At 32.8% G+C, this 24,207-nt stretch overlaps 1 protein-coding gene across 1 annotated transcript in view; it reads right to left on the reverse strand.

Annotated features, from left to right (window-relative positions):
• Positions 1-302: 302 nt before the first annotated feature.
• LOC308642813 (lebercilin-like) overlaps positions 303-24,207 on the reverse strand; it is a 55,283-nt gene continuing 31,378 nt past the window's right edge. Inside the window, 7 exon segments of the mRNA XM_081282179.1 lie at positions 303-1,033; positions 1,035-1,187; positions 1,190-1,524; positions 3,104-3,236; positions 5,168-5,310; positions 6,299-6,395; positions 7,427-7,564. Of these exon segments, the coding sequence (XP_081138305.1) occupies positions 677-1,033; positions 1,035-1,187; positions 1,190-1,524; positions 3,104-3,236; positions 5,168-5,310; positions 6,299-6,395; positions 7,427-7,564 (1,356 nt within the window). The 3' untranslated portion in view covers positions 303-676.

Consider the following 24,207-nt stretch of genomic DNA (forward strand, 5'->3'; position numbering starts at 1 on the left):
CCAGAGGAGAACGGTCCACATAGAAACTGTATTCTGAAATTCACCTAAGATGCTAACAGAATTGTAGTTAAGTGATTTCAGGATATTGTAATTGAGAAATGAGTAGTGTTTAACTGTGAGTACTTTCAGAGGAATGGGAAGTCCCAATGTTGTCACAGCTACCACTCAAGAACAACTCAGCCTTGCCACTTAAGATAGGGACCTTCACCTCTATCCATAGAAGGCAGGCTTCTACATGGCATCAGATTTCTACCACCTGGACTCTACCTTTCTCACCACAGTCTTTCACCCTTAATTTTCATTCAGTAATCAGTGAGAAGATTATATTTATCTGTGAGAATCTAACCAAAATAAATAGGGATAAAAGTAGAAAACAATTTCCAATGAAGTAAACTTGCCATACAGCTAGTTTAAGAGGTAAAACATTTCTAAGTAAAAATAAGAGAATATTTTTTGTTTCATTCAAAAAAGCTTTCTTCATTCCTGGCAAACTACTACGTTGTGTAGATATAATGTACTTTTTTAAAAAATCCTTTTTTTTTTTAACTGTATTTAACTACTTGAAACCATTCCTTAATAAGGACCTTTTAACATTAAAAAGTCTAAATGTTTATCATAAATACTGTATTAAAATATTTTAATATTTACAATTTGAAAAAATGTATACTGTAGTCAGTCATCTCAGTGCTACTTCTTCAATTTCATCTTCTACAGAATCAACTGCTTTTACTGCTGGTTTATTGTTTGCATGTTTTAATCGGTGTCTATTTGGATTAAAACTTTTTCCTTCACCAAGGAAATAGTCTTCATCTTCATCATGTTCTCTACCCCTGCTGCTTTTATCTCCAGGGAGAAAATTTAGAGACTCAAAGTCTCCTTTGCTGGCAGCCAGAGAATTTGGGTCACTGCTTTTAGAGGAAATGGGACTGCTGCCACTAGTACCAAATAGCTGTTCCATCAGATTGGCTTTTTTTTCTTTTCTTGCAATGAAATCTGCACTGTCTTTACTAAGGTCTTCCATACTGTTTTTTTTTTAAATCCAAAAGACCACTTTTTTGGCTAAATGGATTTGACTTCCCTGGTGTTTTTGCAAATGAAGGCACATAGCTACCAAATGCAATCTCATTTGGAGAGATTGGACTTCTAATATTTCCTGAATTTCGACCCTCTCCTTTTGGAGTAAAAAAAAACTTATGTCTTGCAATTGATGCCCATTAAATAATCTCTCTGAGGATTCAGAGAACATGTATGTTTTGGAGATTTTCTCTGAGGAATGCAGTTTTGATCTCAAATCAGGTATTAATGGCAAAAGAGGACATTTTAGATTCTGAGAATCTTGAAGTTCTCTGTTGATTTCATTCAGTTTAGCAAGTAGCATTTCTCTCTTCAGTCTTTCTTCTTCTTCCTCTTCCAATTTATCAATACTTTGAAGTTCATACATTTCCATTTGGTAGCTTCTAGTCTCCAACTCGGGCTCCTCTTCTCCCTCTTTCTGCTTTTCATTAAATTCTTCTCTTTCCCACTCTGTATGAAATAAAAAATTACAAACTGCATTTTATAGCAATCAGTATTTTTTTAAAAAGGGAAGAAACCTACCATATTTTATAATACAACCATTTTTATCTAATTTTAGTATTAAAATAGGGTTCAAATGGACATCATAATATTTCACTTTTATATTTGTTTTTTGGGAATAATATATTTAATGTGTACTTCATTTAAGAATCACACTTATAGAAAAACTTGTTCTTCAAAGTATGGATAGGGAAGGTTCTCATTTATTTAAATAACTAATATGATGCTATACATTTTAAGGTGGGTGACAGGATGGATGCAATCGAGCAAAGAGTTTTAAAGTTAAACCCTTGGATGTCATATCTTGAGAAGGGCACAATACCACTTACATAGTGTTCGACAGCAGATACGTACAGGCACTAGGTATATAGTTCACTCTTGAATAGTTTTTTGGCTACTCATGCCACTTTCTATAATTTTGAAGTTATTTCCCAAATTAAACATTAAAAATACTAAAGTATACAAGAATACCACAAATGTGATAACTTCAGTAAATGGCATACATTCTCATTAATGTCAGAGATCAATCCATATACACTCAAAAAAAAAAAAAAAGACTGTCACTTGTTTTTGTCCTTTTGACTGTCTTCTGCTATTTTATTCCTTTTCCTGTTACCTAGATGGAACTGACCATAATACCTAATTTTCTGTTCTGTAGTTAAACATGTGAAAGCATCTTGTTCTGTCCATTAGCCAACAGTGATGTAAATATGGCTTCTATTTCAATAGTTACACAGTGTTTACAATCACTGGGTCATGACTTTATGTTCCATGAATTTCCATGAAAGAAAAGGAAAAAGGATTTCTTTATAAGCAGATACAACTAATGGAAATAGAATACATTCAAAAGATTATAGAGTTGAGCTGAGGCTGGTAGCACAGTGATAGAGCACTTGCCTAGCCTGTGCAGGCAGGTCCTAGGTTCAATCCCTAATGTAACAAACAAATAAATAAAAAATCCCTCTTGCCCATACTTTTATGACATTTAATAAAGATGAAAATGAAAGTATTCTTGAACTTCATTTCAGTATCTAAACTTATAGGAGTTGTTTCACTAAACTTCTACATAATGATTGAACATATTCAAGATTTACTTTGCAAATTAAAATCAAATAAAAATTGCAAGGATACATTCAGGTCCTCGTATTTCATTGATTTTTACACTTAAGCTAGTCCATGGTATAGAGTCCCAAGGCTGAACCAATAAAGAAAGCTATTTTTCAGCTATTTCTTCATCAAGTTTTAATTCATACACAAAGAATTTTCCCCCTTCATTTGAATTGTTTCATCTGAATTTTCTGAAGGTAACCTGTTTTTATTCTGTAACCCCAAATAGTAATAGTCAATATATTTATGTCCTTAATAACTTCATTCAAATGGTTGTGACTCCTGATATACCACTGCATCAACCTTTTCTTATTCTGTATAACCAATTCATGGTTCAGCTCGACAATACTAAGGGACCCTAACCATTTCTTTCCCAAGGGATGCTGATTCATTACTTGCTTAAACAAAGTCTTTTTCTTACCATTCTTTAGTTTCTCTATCTCCTGTTTTGCAATTTGCAGTCCTTGATCTTTAATGCATTTTTCTTCTTTGTTCACAATTGGGTTTAGAATCCCTGCTTCTTCATGCTTATCTTGCTCTTGGAATTCCAAGTCCTAGTATACATTTTAAAAATGTAAATTTACTTATAGAAAAGGGGAAATACTATTTAAATATTATAAATTTCTTTCATTGTTAGAAATTAAAGCAAAATTTCATCTTTAATGAATCAGAAAATCACAAGTTATCATGCTTTGAAAGATGCTTCAGAAACACATAGGATTATTTCTTACTTTAAATTTCTAAAGAAGCATTTATAAGTGATATCAAAACCAATATAATGGAAGCAAATCCAACATCCTGCACAAAATTCTGAAAAAAAAAAAAAAGTTGCAGAAGCATCTTCATACATTCTCACTACAAAATGTTAACCTGATTTTGTTTAATAGCCATTTCTGGTTAACCAGAAATGGCTATTAAACAATTATGGTAGCCAACTGAGACGTATGTAATTTTTCTTAATAAAATAAGCTATCTTTATTAGTAAGATTCACTTTCTTTAAGAACAGAGTTCCCTGAGTTTCGACAGGGCACAGGGGCTGCACTGTTGGATACTACATTTGCTACCTCCCTTGTACCTAGACAAGACCAAAGTGGGTGAGCAGAAGTGTGCATGCAACTTCTGATCACATTTATAAAACAGCTTGCCCTCTAACTTGTGTATTCCCTTTTTTATAGAATGGTAAGCCAGTTCCAAAAATACAGAAGGACTATACTCTAAAATGCAAGACCAGTAAGATAGAGTGACTACCACAAACAAAGTTGTATATACCACCAATCCTGGACTACCCATTTGACTTTAGTCTATTAAAAGAGAAGGGTATTTGTTATCCTACTTTGACCACCATATTTCTCAAAGCAAGTTAACCTGCACTCTAACTAAGCTATCACTTGCTGAGGTCTTTTAACAGTGACCTCAGTCTTAAGAGGCTCAGGCTAAGAGCTTTAGGAACTTCATAATTAGTCATCTTTATAATCCTGAAAATCACTCCCATTTTAAAGATGAGGAAATTGAGATTGAGACTCTAAGGAGTCAAACAACTGAAATGTTAAGAGCCATAATTTTTAAAGCAGATCAAATTCTAAAGCTATATTCTTTTCACAATACCAGGTTGCTGATGCTCCTGATGAATCTTTTTAATACTTCTTAAAATACTTTAAGAATTACTCCACTGTTCTCTACCATTTTAAAGACATAACATGATCTGGTCTCAAAGGGTAAATACAGGAAGAAACAGCAAGTACAACTTATGTATCTGAATTTTTCTAAAACAAAAATGAAATTAAAAAGCTAGAATACACCAAGGAACTAAATCAGTCCATTTCTGATTTATACCTTAAGAGATGTCATACACTGGGAAACTTTATAAGGTACAAAAAAATATAACATTATATGAAATGTTCTGGATCCCTGAAATATTGTTTTTTTGAATTGTAAATATTAAAGACAAAACCCTCTTAAGGAAAGGGATCTGCAAGTGATTTAATATGAAAGTCCTTTAAAATGATACTCTAAATTCCACTCTTAATTTGAATGGTATGTCAAATTCCATCCTTGTTCAGCATTCAGTTAACCCATAAAATACTCAGGCCCCAAAATATTACATTTAGTTAAGTTCTAAAAAAAAAAAAAAATCACTTGAAACCTTTAGTTTGCTATTAAAATAAATAAAAGCACTGAGGGTTTTCTAAGAATATATAAGCAGATAGAGAAAAATGTATTCCTATTATCTCCAACCTAGAAGGTATGATTAATCTCTCTGTGAAGCAACTGAAAAATGCAATGTAAACTAACTAAATTTCAATCCAAAGAAATTTAATAAAATGCGCAGATGTTACTACCTCTTTCTCTTTAAAAGGCTAGTTGAATATTCATACAGATATAGTACTAGGCTCCACCACCGAATTTTTAAATGTTTGATACTATGTTTTTAGGGAAAACTTTAAACCCAGAGTTTGGCGCATAATCAAATATAGCTGAACTCACCAAAGTAAGACATTCTGGTTCCTCCCATTTATTTTCACAAATCATCATTGTTTGTGGTGTTACAGGTAATTCTTCCAGCTCACAATCTTCAATGGTTTGTACTTCTTTTGTACACAAGTCTGTAAAATCACTCTGGCATGCAGCTATCATGAAAACAGTACAAGAATTTTTCTAATCCCACTGAACAGTGGTAAGATACATAGAATTCAACTGGTATATATGTTAATCTAAATGAGATACTGCATGTTTTGCTCAGCCCAACAAATGCACATTATTACTATTTTTGTTTCTAAGATTTATAGGCAATTATGGGATTGGGGGGCAATTCTCACTGTAAATTCTATTACTTTTTACAAATTTTTTTTGGTCCTGGAGATTGAACTCAGGGGTACTCAACAACTGAGCCACATCCCCAGACCTATTTTGTATTTTATTTAGAGACAGGGTCTCACTGAGTTGCTTAGCACCTTGCTTTTGCTGAGGCTGACTTTAAACTCATGATCCTCCTGTCTCAGCCTCCTGAGCCACTGGAACCATACCTGGAAACATTTCCAAATTTTATGTTTTAAAACTCTCACAATTCATAGAAGAATTATACTTTTATTTAAAAAAAAGAACTATGCATAACAATGCTAAATATTTATAAATGTAATGTCTGGTATTTACTTTAATCTAGCAAAAGCAGCAAAAAGCAGATAAAATAAAATTCTCTCTACTTTGGGTATCTTTATATATTTTCACATGATTCAAAAATTACTATGAGAATTTTTCAAAAAAGCATGTTAATTTTAATGACCTCTCTAGGAGAAAAAAAACTGACAAGGATTTCTGAAAATTAACTATAACGAAACAAACTAAAAAATTGAATTGAATTTAAATGTATTTCAATGGGGTTGTTTATTGTTCTTTCCTTGTACTTCAAAATTAATTAATTTTATTAATAAATAATAGCTACAGGGGCTGGGATTGTGGCTCAGTGGTAAGGCACTTGTCTAGCATGTGTGGGACACTGGGTTCAATCCTCAGCACCACATAAAAATAAATAAATATATTGTGTTCATCTACTACGAAAAAATATTTAAAAAAATAAATAGCTACAATACGAGTTTTCAACAATAATGTCTACTATACCATTCTTCCTTGGTGTAATTTCTTTTCCTTTCTTTAGAAAGGACTTTGGCAGGCGATTAGAATATATGTTTTTTATGTCCAGTTCTCTCTCCGTTTCCTGAAAACAAATCCATATAAAATGAAGTGAGGGTGTGTGTCACTTTGCCAATCAACATTTTCCTTAACAAACTGAAATAAACCTAGAGTTCAGCTTCCTTTTTTAACTACCAAGTAGAAAAAAAATGTCTCTAGCACATTTAGATTAGGGAAGAGTAATGCTTTTTCCTATGAAGTCCAATATTCTTGACCATTTTGGGACTATGACTCTGAAAATTTGATTAACAAAAAGAAAATTATGTAAGATAATAAATGATTTTGCACAATTCTGCACAAAATTTCAATCCATCATTGATCAGATAAAATTAAGAATATGTGCTTTAACAACATTAAATAATTTGAATGATTCTTCTAAACACTATGAAAATCATGCGACCTTGATCTTCTGAATTTGACTTATTTCACTTAACAGAATGGTTTATAGTTCCAAGAATTTTCCTGCAAATAACATAATTTTATTTTTCTTTATGACTGACTAAAACTCCATTGTGCATATATACCATATCTTTATACATTCATTCATTGATGGACACCTAGACTGGTTCCATACTTTGCCTATTATGAATTGTGCTGCTTTAAACAAGGGTATGGGTGTATAGGAAAATATGTAAAAGTCATAAATTAATTCTTTAGAATAAATACTGAGGAAAGGTGTATTTGGGTAATGTGGTGGTTCCATGCCTAGACTTTTGAGGAACCGTCATACTGATTTCCATAGTGGGTAATACTAATTTATAATTCTACCAACAATGTAAAAGTAGAACACAGATTATTTAACCAAGCAACAAAAATGCTAGTTCTTTCTACAGTTTTCTTCCAGGATTTAACAATTATTTTACATTATTCTTACTGCTTTACTTTGTATAATTATATCAAAACATTTTCTATCTAAGCACCAAAGATAATAACAGAATTTTATAAATTATACCATACCAACCTAAAAACATGAATAGTAAGAATGTTTTAAAATATTGGGTTTTCATCAAGTTTATATTATAGAGAAAATAATGCCATTTAGTGTAAAGTGCTTACTTTTAATTTGTGATACAGTCGTTGTAACTCCTTTTGAAGAACTTTGTTTTCATCCTGAGCCTCATATGCCCTTTTCCTTTCAGCAAGCAACTGTCGTTGAAAACTGTTAGTACTTAGTTCAAGGTTTTTCGATAATTCCTAGGTGTACAAACATATTTCAAAAACAGTATTAATTAAAAGAACCCAATTGTAAAACACAGCACTTAGAGGTGTCAAAATGATGTTTTTAGTGATTCTAATTTTAGACATAAAATTAGGCTGGCTGGACTTGGTCTTCATGAATGTAAAATAAACTGGGAAACAGATTTACCAACAATTTAATAAGATACCTACTTAATTATTTCTTTTAGCATTTTTCACAGTGATTTGTAAATATATTCTTAAGCATTTGAAGCACGCACACATAGAGCAAAAAATAGCCAAAGAATGGGATAAGAAGCATAGGCTTTCAGAAATCACTGCTTAGGTAAGGTGCAGAGGACAGAACACATCTCTAGATAAAAACTACAGCTATTACCATTGTCTTTAAATATCTCCTATGAAGTTTATGAAAGTATTTAGGCTAAAATATTTTCTTTTAAAATAATATGTCGGGCTGAGTTGTAGCTCATTGAGAGAGTGGGTTCAATGTGAGACACTGGGTTCAATCCTCAGCATCACATTAAAAAAAAAAAAATGAGTCAAGATACCATTCCTAACTCTGAATGGAAAAAAAATGCTTTGTATATGCAAAAAAGTATTATAAAATCACAAAGAACATGCCTGTAATCCAAGTGGCTCAGGAGGCAGAGGCAGGAAGATAGTAAATTCAAATTTCAAAGCCAGCCTCAGCAACTTAGCAAGGCCCTAAGCAACTCGGTGAGACCCTATCTCTAAATAAAATATCAAAAAGGGCTGGGGATGTATTCAGTGGTTAAGCACCCCTGGGTACAATTACAGTATACTTTAAGATACTATAAAACTACAAATAAAATCAGAAAATAAAACAGTTATAATCCCATTATCCTGTGATCATGATTGTCAACATTTTAGTGTACATAATTTATGACTTTTACATATTTTCCTAATATAAATGCCTAAGCCAACAGAATTTAATATAATTTTTAAATGGAATACTTTTCTATCTTCTAGACTATCATAACTTGTAAGTTCTGCTATTCACCACTAATGTGTTCCAATTTTTTTATAGTGAATATCCTTGCATATATAACTTCAAACATATATTTTATTATTTCCCCAGGGTAAATATTAAGAAAGAAATTTTCTTGGACTTTATTGAAATTAAGAATCCCCCTCTTTGAAAGAAACTGTTAAGAGAATGAAAAGATAAGCCATAGTCTGAGAAAAATATGTACAAATCATATGCTACAGTACATATCAAAGAAAAATGTGTATGTATATATGTATGTGTTACAAAATTCAGTAATTAGAAACTAAACAGCTCAGTTTAAAATGGAGGAAATATTTGAATAGCTAATTCACCACAGAATATATAGAGACAAGCACAAAGAATGATGCCTCAATATCATTAGCCATAATGTATGCAAATTAAAGCCATATGAAACAATATTTACTATTAAAATGTCTGAAACTCGAAAAACTAAGCACACAAAATGTTGACAATGATGAACAGCAATCAGAACTCATACACTTTGGGTTGAAATATAAAATGGCATAATCATTTTTAAAAATTGGGGCAGTAAACACATACTTACTATATAATAGTCATTTCACACTTAGGTCTTGCCCAGAGAAATAAAAGTCAATCTCCAAAACTTTTGCATGAATGTTCATACTACCTTTATTTATAATGGTCCCAAACTAGAAACAACACAAATGTCTACCAAAAGGTTAATGAATACTTTAAAAGTGGTATATTTCTATTATTCAGCAATAAAAAGGATGAACAATTAATACATGCAACAATATATTCGAATCTCAAAATAATTTTGCTGAATGAAAGAAGCCAGGCATTAAACAATGCATACTGTATGCCTCCACTAAATACAAATTAATTTATAGGGACAAAACAATGAGCTAAATATAGGTGATAGGGATTGGTAAAGGGACAGCAAACAAAGGGACATTTGGAGAATACTACATATGAGAAAAGGCAGTGGCACAGCAAAAGAAAGAAACAGCCCATCACTTGCTGCCCGATTCACAACCAGGGGAGGGGAAGTTTCCCATCTGCAGGAGGAAAAGTAAAAATCCCAGCAAACTGACAGCTCAGCCCAAATAGCAAAGACACATGAAATATGCACAGTAGTAAGGTTTTGGAAAAGACATTCATTGCATTTAAGAGGGAAACTTCAGGAGACATCTTGAGAAGGGATCTATTATTTGAATTTAGACTGTTTAGGGTTCAGAATCCCTGCATATTCCTATCCTCGGGACCCACAAACAACTCATGGCATTGGCTCTGCTGGTGGCTGCTTCCTAAGCCAGACTTGGCTCAGTAAGTGACACAAAATTTAGAGTGATATATGGTGGGGAATGGATGTTGAGGCATGGAAGTGAACTGAGTGCCATCTCTAAAATCAGGGAGATGGGAAGCCTGTCCTTAGACCAGAGGCACTGCCACTTATGTTACCCAGCTCCTATTATGAACTATTCCCCCACAATATCTGTCAAGCACTACAAAGAATAGGGCACACAGCTTAAGAAGAGTCAGAGAGAAACTTTGCCCAGCACTGGCTATATTCACCTCTCATTTTCTCCTGCCCAGTATCTCTTGTCAGGGGTGATCCACTTACCCTTGATCCCTGATGGGCACTATTAAGAAAGTGAGGGGAGGGAAGAAAAGTCCTTATTGTTGCCCTGTTTCTAATGCACAACTGCATGGGGGATGGGGGTTTGTCTGTAGTCCCATTCCTAGTGGGCATGCCCACAGTAGCAGCCAAGAGGAAAAACAACTATTTCATCCACAGAACTAATGAACACAGAAAAAATTTTCAACTGCAGGAAGCCATCTGTGAATTACATGAGGGTCTTCTCTCCTATGGTAGCCAGGAGATTTAGGTTTGGCATTGAGAATTATTTATTGCTCTCCCAAGGCAATAAACTGCCCAATGCATGTGACCTTTATCTCCAGTCTGCTAGGAAGACACCTCATAGTAGCTCAGGAGATGGGCATAACTAATTGGGAACTGAATAGCCACAAAGAAAGACACTGAAAGACAAGCTACATGTACTCTCTCATATATAAATTTTTTTTTAAAAAGCCAGTCTGAAAGCAGAATAGGGAGTACTGGGAATGGTTTGTTGAGAGAGGAGTTAAGGGTGGATGAAGGGTAGATGGAAATGATGAATTTATGCTGTATGCATATACAGAAATATCACAGTGAATCCTACATGGTAATAAAAATAGATATTAAAAAAACTTAATGACAACAAATACAGAATCTGAAATAAAATAAACATGATCAAATAACTAAAAATGAAATGTAAGACATGAATCTATTTATAAACTATTAAACGAATAAGTTGGAAAAAATAAAGACAAAAATAAACTTCTGAATAAACATTAAATTCACAGGGTTTTGAAGGTAAAAATCCAAAAAATTTTAAGAAACAGATATAGCTATCTTTTATAATTTGAAGAAAAGGAAGAAGAGGAGGAGGAGAAGGAAGAAGAGTGATGAGGAGGAGGAAGACTAGGAGGAGAAGAAAGAGGAGAAAGACCTATAAAAAATCATTCTTGGTGAGAATTTTTATATATACATTTTTTTTTTTTGGCAGTGCTGGGGCTTGAACTTAGAGCCTCGTACATGTTAGGCAAGTGATCGACCACTGAGCAATACCCCCAGCCCAGAATTTTTAATCTTGATGTCAAAAGTATATAAGAAATATTATATATGCTAATTATTTAAATGAATACAGCTACAACTGCCAATATTACTAAATCACGAAAAAGTAGATAAGGATAGCTTAAAGTAAAATCATAGACCATTCTTATACATGAATATTGTTGCAAAAATCCCATATATTAGCAAAAAGAATTAGGTAATGAATAAAAATTGCTTTCTTGGGATTGATGTATTTAGTAAGATGCAAAGAATCAAAGTAGTTTATTATGTGACTGGGCATGGTGGAACATTCCTGTAATCCCAGATACATAGGAGGCAGAAGCAGGAGGATCACAAGCTAAAGGCCAGTTTCAACTTAGCAAGACCCCGTTTCAAAGTAAAAATAAAAAGGCAGGGAATGTAGATCAGTGGTAAAGCATCCTGGGTTCAATCCCTAGTATCAAGGTCACAGGGGGGAAATCTAAATGTAATTTGCCATGTTAATGAGAAAAAAAAAAAAAAACATTTAATTATTTTAGTAGGAAAAAAAAAAGCATTTCATGAAGTTCAACATATCATTTAAAATAATTATTCTGCATATACACAAACATACAGATGAATACTTACATAAGGCACACATTAATGGAGGGAAATATCCAAGATACACACTAAGAAGCTAAAAGTGGTTATTTACAGCTGATAAGAATGTTACTTTTTCTTTTCCTTTTTTTTTTTTTTTTTTTTTGGTGGTGCTAGGGATCAAACACAGGGCCTTGTGCATGTAAAAGGAAGCACTCTACCAACTAAGCTATATCTCCAACCCCTATTTTTTCATTTTCAATAAATTTATGCTACTTACTAATGCACATGTACTACTTATGGAAAATAAAAATATAATTTCGAAAAATATGTTCAAATAAAAACTAAAATGGCTAGGAAGGAAACATCTAACAGCTTCAGGGAAGCAGTTACTTCTGAGGCAGAAGAATAGAAGGCTGTTTGGAGAAAGGACACAGGGGAACTTTAATATCTTATTTTTAAAAATAAGTTCTAAGGCAAAAGTAGAAAAATATCAAATAGGAACATGAAACCTTTAAATATTCTCTTTTTCCATGTGTTCAAAATATTCCATATATGGGAAAAAGTTGAAATTACTTTAAGAAATAAAAATACTGAATGGAGAAAAGAAGAAAATGCAAATGGTAGTTATCTTTGGCTGGTAGGACTAAGAGTTATTTTTCTTATTACTATACAATAAATTTAAAAATGTCTTGAAACAAGAGAAAAAATTTTAAGGTACTTCAAAACTTTTTTTCCAAAATATTATCACAGAATTGTTACTATTTAACAGAAATAAAGAATTAACATAACAATTTTTTTACAAACTCAAAGGATATTAGATTTTACCTTATTTTTTATTAATTAATAAAGTAATATACACTTAAATAATACAGTTTTTATTAAAACAGGACTATCCATCTCAGTTGTTTTAATGCCTGTTCAGTATTGTGGTAGCTTAACTCTGAAGACAGACTTAATATAAGCAAGGAACCTGGAGTTTATCTCACTGGCCTATCTTTTAGGAATTTTTTTTTTATATTTCCAGAAGGGGAACATCCAGCCTCTACACAAATACTTCTAGTGCAATTTCAATTATTTGAAAGCTCTTCTATATAGATGAGTGGAAATTAGTAATATTCACTGGATTTGTACTGATCTAACAAACAACCTCAAAAAAGCAGACCTATTTCTCCTCTTCCATGCAATAGGCCTTTAAATAAAGAAGTTATATTTTCCCCTAATCTAATCCATGATTCCATATTTATTACATTGTTTCTCATATAATAGTTTTTCAACATAATGGTTATCCTATTTGCTCTCCACACATTAGTTTGTTACCTAAAACTTGGTACCTTAATACATGTTATCTGACCAGTAAAGTTATAGTTACTATTACCTCCTAGGAATAGAAAAACAAACATTTTCTATTAATTTTTTTTCTTCATTTTTTATTGGTGCATTAGAGTTGTATATATTGATGGGATTTATTGTTACATATTCATACATGCAGACAATAAAATTTGGCCAATATTGCTTCCCAGCATTTCTTCTCTCCCTTCTATTAACTTTCTAAGTAGCAATGTGATTTTAGGTTCATAAACTAAAATATATTTTTAAAAACTGAATTACTTTCAAGCCAGGAGATCATATATGATAGATCTTTAAAAAAATGAAGGCTTAATATTTAACCAGATCAAAATTTGGGGCCAGATTTTGAGCCTAGGGAGACCAACTCAATCTTAATGCTGTCATCATCAAATTAGAGGTCCCTCCTATTGGTGAACCTGCTGTGAATGCCACAATTTTATTTCATCCATCCACCCATCCATTTATTCTTTTATAAAGAACTAATTCTATAAATCGTTTCTTATAGATTTATAGTAGAGGGGGTGGAGAGAGAGAAGGGGAGGGGAGGGGAGGGGAGGGGGATAGTGGAGAATGGGATAGACAGCAGAATACATCAGTCACTAGAAAGGCAATTTGTAAATCAATGGAAATGTAACTGATGTGACACAGCAATCTGTATACGGGGTAAAAATGGGAGTTCATAACCCACTTGAATCAATCTGTGAAATATGGTATATTAAGAACTATGTAATGTTTTGAACAACCAACAATAAATTAAAAAAAAAAAAAAGAACTAATTCTATCTCAGACTGTCAGATGTTGCAAATACAAAATCAAATGAGACTTGTTTTTGCCCTTTAGGAGCCTGATGAAATTCACCAATAAACTGAAAGGGATAGGACCTAAGATGGTAGCCCAAAACACCCACCTAAAAACTTTCTCTCCAAGTTGGCAACTGTTTATCTACACCCTTTGAATACAGTTAAAGCTCTAACTAGGAAGCAACATTATTCTCAAGCAATCCACATTACTCCATTAAAAAAAAAAACATAAAAGACAGACAATATTAACTATATACTATAGTATATTTACTATATAACATATCCACTAGACTATAGTAGATACAGTATAGTCATAAAATATACATGCAAATGTTTTATAAATATATAGTATATATAGGAATATAAGTGTATAACATACACATGTTTATAGGAGAGAATGTATAGATATATCTTCATGAACCAATCTAAAGGAAATAAAATAAAGAATAGTTCTGAAAGAGCAATAATTTCCAAAACATGTTTCAAAATTTGAGATTGGCAGCAAGCTACTAATTCATAATTTAACATCTATCTCTGCCTACCCTTAAAAAAATTGGTACTCGCCTTTTATTATTTTGTTAACTCTCCTTCTCTTCCTAACTCCTGAAAGTACATTGACAAAGGATCAGAAATCACATTTGCAAGATTCTTCAGTCCTCTGGGGTATAATTCATCTGAATCTGGAGACTGAGCTCATTTATATGAGCTGTTTCTTATTGTGCTTTTGAGCAGGACAGATTAGAAACAAATTTGTAATCCAATAGTGTGTTTCCTCTTTGCATCACAGCCTATCCTAAGCAGTGAGACTTATTCATGCACTCATGAAACCTGCTTTCCTTAAAATGTTTGCAAATCTCTCCTTACTTTGAACTTGTGTCTTCCAACAGTTCGCATTTACTCCACAATATTTATTATAGTTGTATTGAAAATAAAACATTTCAGAGGTGATTCCTACTCAATAAATCATCGCACATACAAAATGAGCATATGAAAAGATTCTAAAAAAATGATTTGTCTCTTTTATAGTTTGTACATCATTTCATCAAAAAATAATGATAAAATAGCCAAAATTTTAATTACTTATGTCATAATTTAAAATAATATAAAAAGTACTATTATCAGAGGAAACTATCACTCAGCTTTTAAATGTGACAAAAGAAAAGAAAATAGAATAATAGAGCAAGAGAATGGGAGACAGAAGAATATAATTCTAGTCCTAGACACATGGTTCTAATGATCTATGCAATATTCTGTGACATAGAAAAAGGCAAATAACTCCTCTATGTTTCTTCAACAGTTAAAATGTTTGAGTTGAATTACAGAGTTCCCCATGGAAGTGTTTCAGGGGCTGCTTCAGGTTGCTGGGAAAGTGAGTTTCTAAAGCCTTTTCTGCAAACTATCTCACCAGTCACCATCACAGAACATCTCAGGACCTGCATTTGATTGCCTGTGAAGAACTGACAAAATTCGAAAAGCCAATAGAACAAATCAGTAGTAGTTTTAAACCTTTCAAAAAAAAAAATCCTTAAAGTCAATTTGAAAAACAATGCTCTATAATAGTTTTTCAAACTCCAAAATACTACAGTACTCTGAGATGTATTTACTTTTAATTAATGTACTTTTCTTCTAGTGCATTCCTTCTTTCCCCCCCTCTCTTTCCCTCCTTCCCTCTTTCATATACTGCCTAATAAGTACAAGGCACAGAGCTATCCACACTCACTATGAACTTTAACACTGTTTATCACTTGCAAGGTTTTATAGACTGGAAACTGAGGTTCAGATAATATAATAATATAATTTAATAAGTGTTCAGATAATATAATAAGTGTCTTATATCATAAAGCTAGCATGGTATATAACAAGAATTTGAATCTTGTTCATATGTATTTGTATGTGTATAAAATTTCTAGTTTCATTAGGAACTTAACAGGTTAAGAGGTAAGTGTTAATTAATAGCATAGTTAGATACAAACTAAATAATTTTTTTATTTGGCCTTGAGTTCTAAGCCAAAAATTTCTAACTCAACTAAACAGGAAAAGTCCATCAATGTTTCCATATTAAAGATGCTGTCATTAAAAAAAAATGCTTTAAGAAAAACTAATTTAATCCTCCCCAAATAGGAATGATTTAATATTAATTGCTCTAAGAAAAAAACTATTAGCCTATAGCACTCTTTAAAACCTTATATAAATAAATAACAAAAGATGATTTTAAAATGCTTTACTGAGACAAAGACTTCCTCCTCTAGGAATTTTCCATTATACTAATATACATCTCTATATGGCGCGCGCGCGCGCGCGCGCACACACACACACACACACACACACACACACACACACACACATATATACACATACACACATATATATTTAATACCAGGCATCTTTTATGCTACTCCAGAACAAGAAATCAGTATATTAAAAATAAAGGTTTAGGGCTGGGGATGTGGCTCAAGCGGTAGCGCGCTCGCCTGGCATGCGTGCGACCCGGGTTCGATCCTCAGCACCACATACCAACAAAGATGTTGTGTCCACCGAGAACTAAAAAATAGATATTAAAAACTCTCTCTCTCTCTCCCCTCTCACACTCTCTCTTTAAAAAAAAATAAAAAAAAAATAAAGGTTTGGGGCTGGGGTGTGGCTCAGTGGCAGAGTACTTGCCTCACATATGTGAGGCACTGGGTTTGATCCTCAGCATCATATAAAAATAAATAAACAAAATAAAGATATTGTGTCCATCTATAATTAAAAAAAATCAAAAAAAGGTTCATATTATGACACATCTATACAGACTAGTATGCATCTTATAAAAAAAGCATGAAACTGATTATGCATGTGCAAGTTTGTGTATATGTGTGTACATGATATACATGTACACAATGCTATGTTGAAAGTGCCAAAAAAATACTTTGCTTGACATGTTGTTTTTTATGGAAATGTGTATAAACTGCTACTATCTGTGGTAAGAGGGTGGAAAAAACATGACATTAATATACAGATACAAGCTTGCATAGGAAAAGACAATTTCTTCAAAGTGTTCCTTAGAAATGGGTTTACAAACGGTATAGAAAAGAAACAAGTCATCATTGCATACCTTTTTGTATTATTTGAATTTTAAGCCCATTTTTAGTGGTTTTATTACTTTTTCAATAAAATTTATCTTAAATATTAACATAAAACTGCTTTAATAACTGTCTAAAAATAAATGGGTAGTTTCTAAGGTCCCTGAAAAAGTTATTTTCTGAAATCATTCTAAAATTTACCCTTTGATCACAGATCTCATTTCATTTAAGTCTTTTCTCTCCAGAAATGTAAAAGACTGCTTTTATATATTATTCATATAAATATGTGTGTGCGTGTGTGTGTGTGTGTGTGTGTGTGTGTGTGTGTGTATAAAACTCAGCAATTCCTTGGGTTATTTTGTAAAAATTTTATTTTATAAACAATTTGTTTTTCAACACTAGGAATTTTTCATCTCTTCAACATTCATCAATAGATGTAATAGGTCCTTAATTTTGGTGTTGGTAAAGGGGAATAAAAGTGCACCATGCTAAAAACACTTTGGGTACATGAAAACTTTAAAAGCATGACTTCAGGCTCCTCAGATTTTAGATTTGAAAGTTGCCTCAGAAATCATACCATTTAATTCCTCAGACAAATCAACTGAACCTGGGGTTAAAAGAGTTAAACTATGTCAAAGCAAGACAAGAACAGAGCTGACCTATTGGGTTTACCTCCATTTTCTGTCCTGATTAGATGTTCTTGTTTAAAAATAATTCAGAACAGGTAGCTGAGACAAAGATAGGGCTTTGTGATTTGGGTTTCTGAAGGACAAAAGGGCAGAAAATCTTTCAGAGAAGGAACTAGAGTTAAGTCATAGCAGGGAAAGAGGAAGGAAAATGGACCTACTTGGCCCAATAAGTAATGGGAAGATAACGGTGAACTCTTACTTTTGAAAATTATTTATAGTGAGGAACAACTATAAAATAAAATAATGATTTTATCAACAAGAAATACATAAGGGTAGCTTCAGGGCCAAGGGAATTTGAATTCCAGTCTCTCATAGGAAAAAAATCTATCAAACTTCTTTCACAGCTCTGTGATCCTGTGTTCTATGATATGCAAACCATTTCCCAAAATCTTTACAAATATCTAAAAAGAGATAAAATCTTAAGAGTTTTATTATTTTATCCCTAAAAGTAATTCACTCTGTGCCATCTAATGTTAAAAATAGTTGGATTTTTAACATTCTCAATGTATATCCTACAGTTTACTGGAGTTCTTTTAATAATTATGTACATGTAATTACTTTTTTTTATCTTTTCATAAAACTTAGAAGATAATTTCCTATTTAATGATTATGGATTCTTTTTATAATTACAATTCATGATATTTGCTTTATGACATGTTGTTGGTTATACCTATTAATCTGCTACTGCATTCTCGATTAGGAAGAAACATGAAACTTTTTTTACAAAGGAATTAAGACAGAATTAAGACAATGCTATGTTGAAAGTGCCAAAAAAAAAACTTTTCCATGAAAAACAACATGTCAAGCAATGTGTATAACCTGCTACTATCTCTAGTAAGAGGGTGGAAAAACATGAGCTGAGCTCACCCTATTTGAGGCCAGTCCCAGGCCCAGAATGAGATAGTACAGTTGGGGTAGTCACTGAAAGTAATTGCTGATTGGGGAATCACTAATAAGGAAATGCTAACAAAGAACTGCTTATATTAAATCAGTGATTCTCAAAGAATGGTGTAATAACACCCAAAGATCTCTGAGACACTTCTGAGAATCTTCAAGGTCAAAATTATTTTAGAATAATAAGATATTATTTGCTAATTTCACTCACATTGTGTCATGAGAGTATTGTGAAGTTTTCCAAAGGCTATATGCCATGTGATATTATATACATGTACATTTTAAAAATCTACATAACTCAATATTTCCAAATGACCAATGTGTGAAGGATAAAACATCTAATCCAGTGAGATTAGACACCTAGGTTTTAATGTGACTGAATATACAAAGTTCCAATACGGCTTCAGATTCCACTTTATAACTATTTAGATAGAATATCACTTGTTACATTTTGGTGTAAGTGATATTCTATCAAAGAAAAATATCCAGTTATATGAGAAGACTATTAAATACTCCTCCAATTTCTAACTAATACAGACATCTGTGTGAGGCTGAATTTTCTTCACATTTATCAACACAACAACATACTCCAACAGATTGAATGCAGAAGCAAATATGAGGGCCCAGCTGTCCTTTATTAACCCAGATATTAAAGAAATTTACAAATATATGGAACAAGCCACTCTTGATTTATTTTTGGCTTGGAAAATATACAAGATTTTGTAAAATGTAATGAGCTGTCTTCTATTTTAGTGGATAAATATTTCTAAATGTTCTCAACTTTAATTTCTAATGTGATTAAGCAGCAATAGATAGACATTACAAAAGCTTTACTAGAGAGGTTCCTAGATAATTTTTAAGAATACTACTGGGTCTTTGCAGCAAAAGTTTGAAAATCACTGCATTATATAATTTTAAAAAGTTTTCTGTTTTAAAAGTTAGGTTGTGCATATGTTGCAGTTTTAAGTATTAAATATGTATAAAATATTAAAGTTTAAAACGATAAATTGGAGAATTCTATTGAATAAATTTATTAAGGTATGTTCCTATATAGTAAGGTAACTATAGACAAAAATAATGTACTGTACATTTCAAAAGCTAGAAGAAAGGAGTTTTCACCATAAAGAAATATGAGGAGATAAATATGGTTAACATGATTTGAACATTATATGATGCATACATGTATCAAAACACAACATGGTACCCCATTAATATGTACATCAGTTAATGTTTTTAACTTTTGTGTGTGGGAGACCAACCTTGTACGTAACTGAGTCACACTCCCCGGCTGAGTGCTGAGGTGCTCAGTCACAGAAATGTGACAGAGATTTCCCCACCCTTCTTGTGTTCGAAAGTCAGTGTCTCGTGCATGGGTGTGTCTTGCTACAGCCCCATGGGTGAAGCTATGGTCACCTGTTCCTTTGTAATATAACCCCTTGCCCTGTTTAGGATAGAATCTTCCATGGAAGTGCCTTGTGTGTGTCCCCTTCTCTAACTGAGCCCTTGGGTGTGGCCTACCCAGGTGTCAGTCAACCTGCTGACAGTGGACATCATGAAGATAGACTCAGCCCCCTGAAACTTGACCCCTTGCCTCATTTGAATAGCTTCTCCTCAATAAAAGGGGTCAGTGTGTGCTCTGACTCTCTTCCTGTGGACTCTTAAGGTCAGAGGAACCGTCACAGCGACCCCAAAGAAAAAGGTATTTGTATCTCTTGTGTGGTTATTTTGCGCAGCCCAGTTAGCCCAGTTCAACTGGAGTGACCCCTGAGCCTTTTAGTCCTGAGAACAGAAACCGGGCATTTGTGTGTGCGTGTGGAGGGGGTGCGGGGGATTGAACCCAGGGACTTGTACATGCTAGGCAAGCACTCTACCAACTGAGCTATATCCCCAGCCCCTTGTTTAACTTTTAAAAAGCACTATTTTATGAGAAAAAAATAAATGCATCTGTCAAAACAAAAGCCAAAATAAGGGTATAAAGTCAATTCTAAATAAATAAAATACATAGCTACTCATCCTTTATATAGAACTCAAAAGAGTTAACCCATCAAGTAGTTCTTCATCCCTGGTATTGTCCTGGGATTGAAACAAACCATATCATACAGGTGGACTGATTTCCTACAGGAGGAAAGGCAACTGTCATGAGGCTGTCTCCATTGACACCTTTGGCTGTTCCTAATTATGTATCCATTTCTAAATTACTGAGTACCTACATATTCTGTCATTTCCATCAACTAACAAAATGAGCCTGCACCCATCTTACAAACTGATATTAAGAGGGAAAGGTTTTGTAGCTCAGTGTACACTTAAAGAATGTCAATTTATCATCCCCTTAAGAATAAAATGTAACAAGAAGAATAAGAATTTGTAGCTGGAAACTTCCTAGATGTGAGACAAGCTTTAAACAAAGCTGCCTGCCACAAATTTTAGCTTAAGGACAAACTCTTAAAACAGAAAGGTATACCAAAAGAAAAACAAATAAAAAATCAAACACCATACAGATAGTCATCCTTAGGAAAGGATAGTATAGACCTGATAACGCTACCAGCAATGTTACCACAATTTCAATATGCAGGACTTGTTCCATTTTAGTTAATTTGCAAATAAAACACCACAAACAAGCTCTTAGCTTTTTCCCTTAGTCAATTAGTGGTAGTGACTCTAATGTACTGTTAGAAAAAAGAGGATTAATTTAATTTGGACAAAGTAAAATTTGGAAAACTGAATAAGGCACAAAGACAAAAGCTAAATTTCAAAGCCAAGTAAGAAATTCAGTAGAAACTATTTCAAATTCTTGATTGATTACTGAGATTATGAAAGATATAACTATATTTAATAGTTAAAAGCCAAAGGCTTTAGGAAGTTTGAAAAGGCAAGCTAGAATAAAGAATAGATGCTCTCAGATGGGTTGCAAAGGTTATACCATTCAGAATGGAGCTACTAAGATGTGACAGGAAAGTGAAATTGTTGATTTCAGAAAAGTAACTTCACAATTACATATTAATGTTGATTCCAATGTAACTTCAGTTATACCAGAAAGGAAGCAGTTTATATCTATCAATTAAATTTGGAGGCTCAGACTTGTAAACCAAATAATCTTAAAACTTGGGAGTAAACTAAAATCAAGTTATTCCTCTGTGTGCATAAAACATTCACAGCTCTTTGTGAAAATAATTTTTACAACAGAAGTTTTGAAATAAGAAAATAAAAATTTAAAAGTAACCTTCTGACCCAGAAAGAATTGACACCATTTAGAAATCAAAGATAACCTAAATAAATAGACATACTGTGTTTAAGAATTGGAAGATTCAATATAGTAAAGATGTCATTCTTCACAAATCAATTTAATGCAATTCTTATCAACATACTAGGAAGGTGTTTGTACACATAAACAAGTTTATTCTAAAATTTATATGGGAAGACAAAGGACCTAGAGTAGCTAAAAATTTTAAAACAAAGTGTAACATGAGAAGAATCACTGTATCTGGCATTAAGGCATACTAGGAATCCTTAAATTAAGACAGTATGATAATGACAGAAGGAGGAACACATAGATTAATAGAACAGAACAGAGAATCTAGAAATAAACCCAAAAAAATGGGTCCAACTAATTTTTGATAAAAGTGTCAAAGCAATACAATGGAGGAAGAATAGCCTTTTTTAACAAATGGGGCTAGAGCAACTGGGCATCCACAGACCCCGCCCCCCAAAAAAAGCCCATTACCTGAACCTAAATCTCGACATCCTTCCCCAAAATTAAACTCAAAATATAAATCCTGGACTTAAATTAAAACAAAATCTTTATAAAATACCAAATGGTGAGGCCAGGGTTATGGCTCAGTAGTGGAGCGCTTGCCTAGCATGCGTAAGGCACTGGGTTTGATCCCTGGCGCCACATATAATAAAAAAATAAAATGAAGGTATTGTGTCCATCTACAACTACAAAAATATTTTTTTAAATACCAAATTGTATACCTTAAATGTGTGTGTGTGTGTATAAAATTTTCGTCAATTATACCTCAGTAAAACTGGAGGAAAGTCCTTTTGGGAAAAGTACAGGCGATAGATACTCTGAGGCACCTGGGATAGAGGCAAAGAATTCCTAGACTTAACACCAAAGCACAGTCAATAAGAAAAAAATATGATATATTTGATCACATCAAAATTTAAAACTCTCTCAGAAGACCATGAAGAGGATAAGAAGACAAGCTACAGATTGGGAGAACATATTCACAAATCACACATCTGAAAAAGGACTTGTGTCAAGAATATATAAAGAACTCTAAAAAATCCACAGGAAAAGCATAATAATCCAATTAGAAAAATGACAAAACAGGGCTGGGGTTGTGGCTCAGTGGTAGAGATCTTGCCTAGCACATGTGAGGCACTGGGTTCAATCCTCAGGACCATATAAAAATAAATAAATAAAGGTATTGTGTCCAACCACATAATAATAATAATAATAATAATAATAATAATAATAATAATAATTTTTTAAATGGCAAAACAAAGAAAATAAATAGATCTACAGATATTGAATAAGCACATAAAAAGATTATCCATCCTCAGCCATTAGGAAAATGCAAATTAAGTCACAATGAGATGGTATTACACAGCTATTAGAATGGCTGAAATTAAAAACAGCATAAACTCCAAACACTGACAAGAATATGGAAAATGGACAGTTAAATATTGCTGGTGTGTAAAATGGTACCACTACTCTAGAAGAGAATGGCATTTTATACAGAACCAAACATATATTTATCTTACAACCCAGCAGGTACACTTTTAGACATATAGCTCAGAGAAATAAAAACTTTTGTTCACACAAAAATCTGTACGTGAATACTCATAGCAGTTTTGTTAGTTAATAGCCCCAAACTGGAAATAAACCAAATGCCCTTCAACAGGATACATTGCAACACTCCGCAGTACATCTATACCATGGAATAATACTTGGGAATAAAAAGAAACTACTGACACATTCAACAACTTGGATGAGTGTATATGTGAAATCTGCCAACATCAAAGGTTACATGCTGTATAATTCTATTTGTATAACATTCTTGAAATGACAAAACTATAGAGATGGCAAATGGATTAGTGTATGCCAGAAGTTAGAGGGGAAGGGAAGAGGGAGCAATGGCTATACCAGGGTAACACAAAGGATCCCTGTAATGAAACTATTAAGCATCTTGAATGCGTTCATGGTCACACAAGTCTGTACATTTGATAAAATTTTATATAACTACACACACAAATATATATAAAAAATATAACATCAAAAGCTGAATAAGTTTGATGGATTATATTAATGAATCACAACCAATTTCTTCATTAGAATGTTGTATTATAGTTATGTAATATGTTACCACTGGGGAAAACTAAGTAAAAAGTATATGGAATCTTTCTATATAATTTTCTTACATATGCATGCCCAACTACAGTGAACTTAAAATGTTAAGCTTTTAAAAATCCAGTATGAAAAAAAGATTGAGGACACTATATTGTTAACTGTTTCAAAGACTTATCATTACAGATGAAAGATTTTTGTGCTCCCAAGTGAACAGTCCTATCTACAACTTGGAATCCACACACTTATCCCCATTTTTCCTATCCTTG

This window comes from Spermophilus citellus, assembly GCF_964194105.1.
Source record: "Spermophilus citellus genome assembly, chromosome: 1".
Taxonomy (NCBI): Eukaryota; Metazoa; Chordata; class Mammalia; order Rodentia; family Sciuridae; genus Spermophilus; species Spermophilus citellus.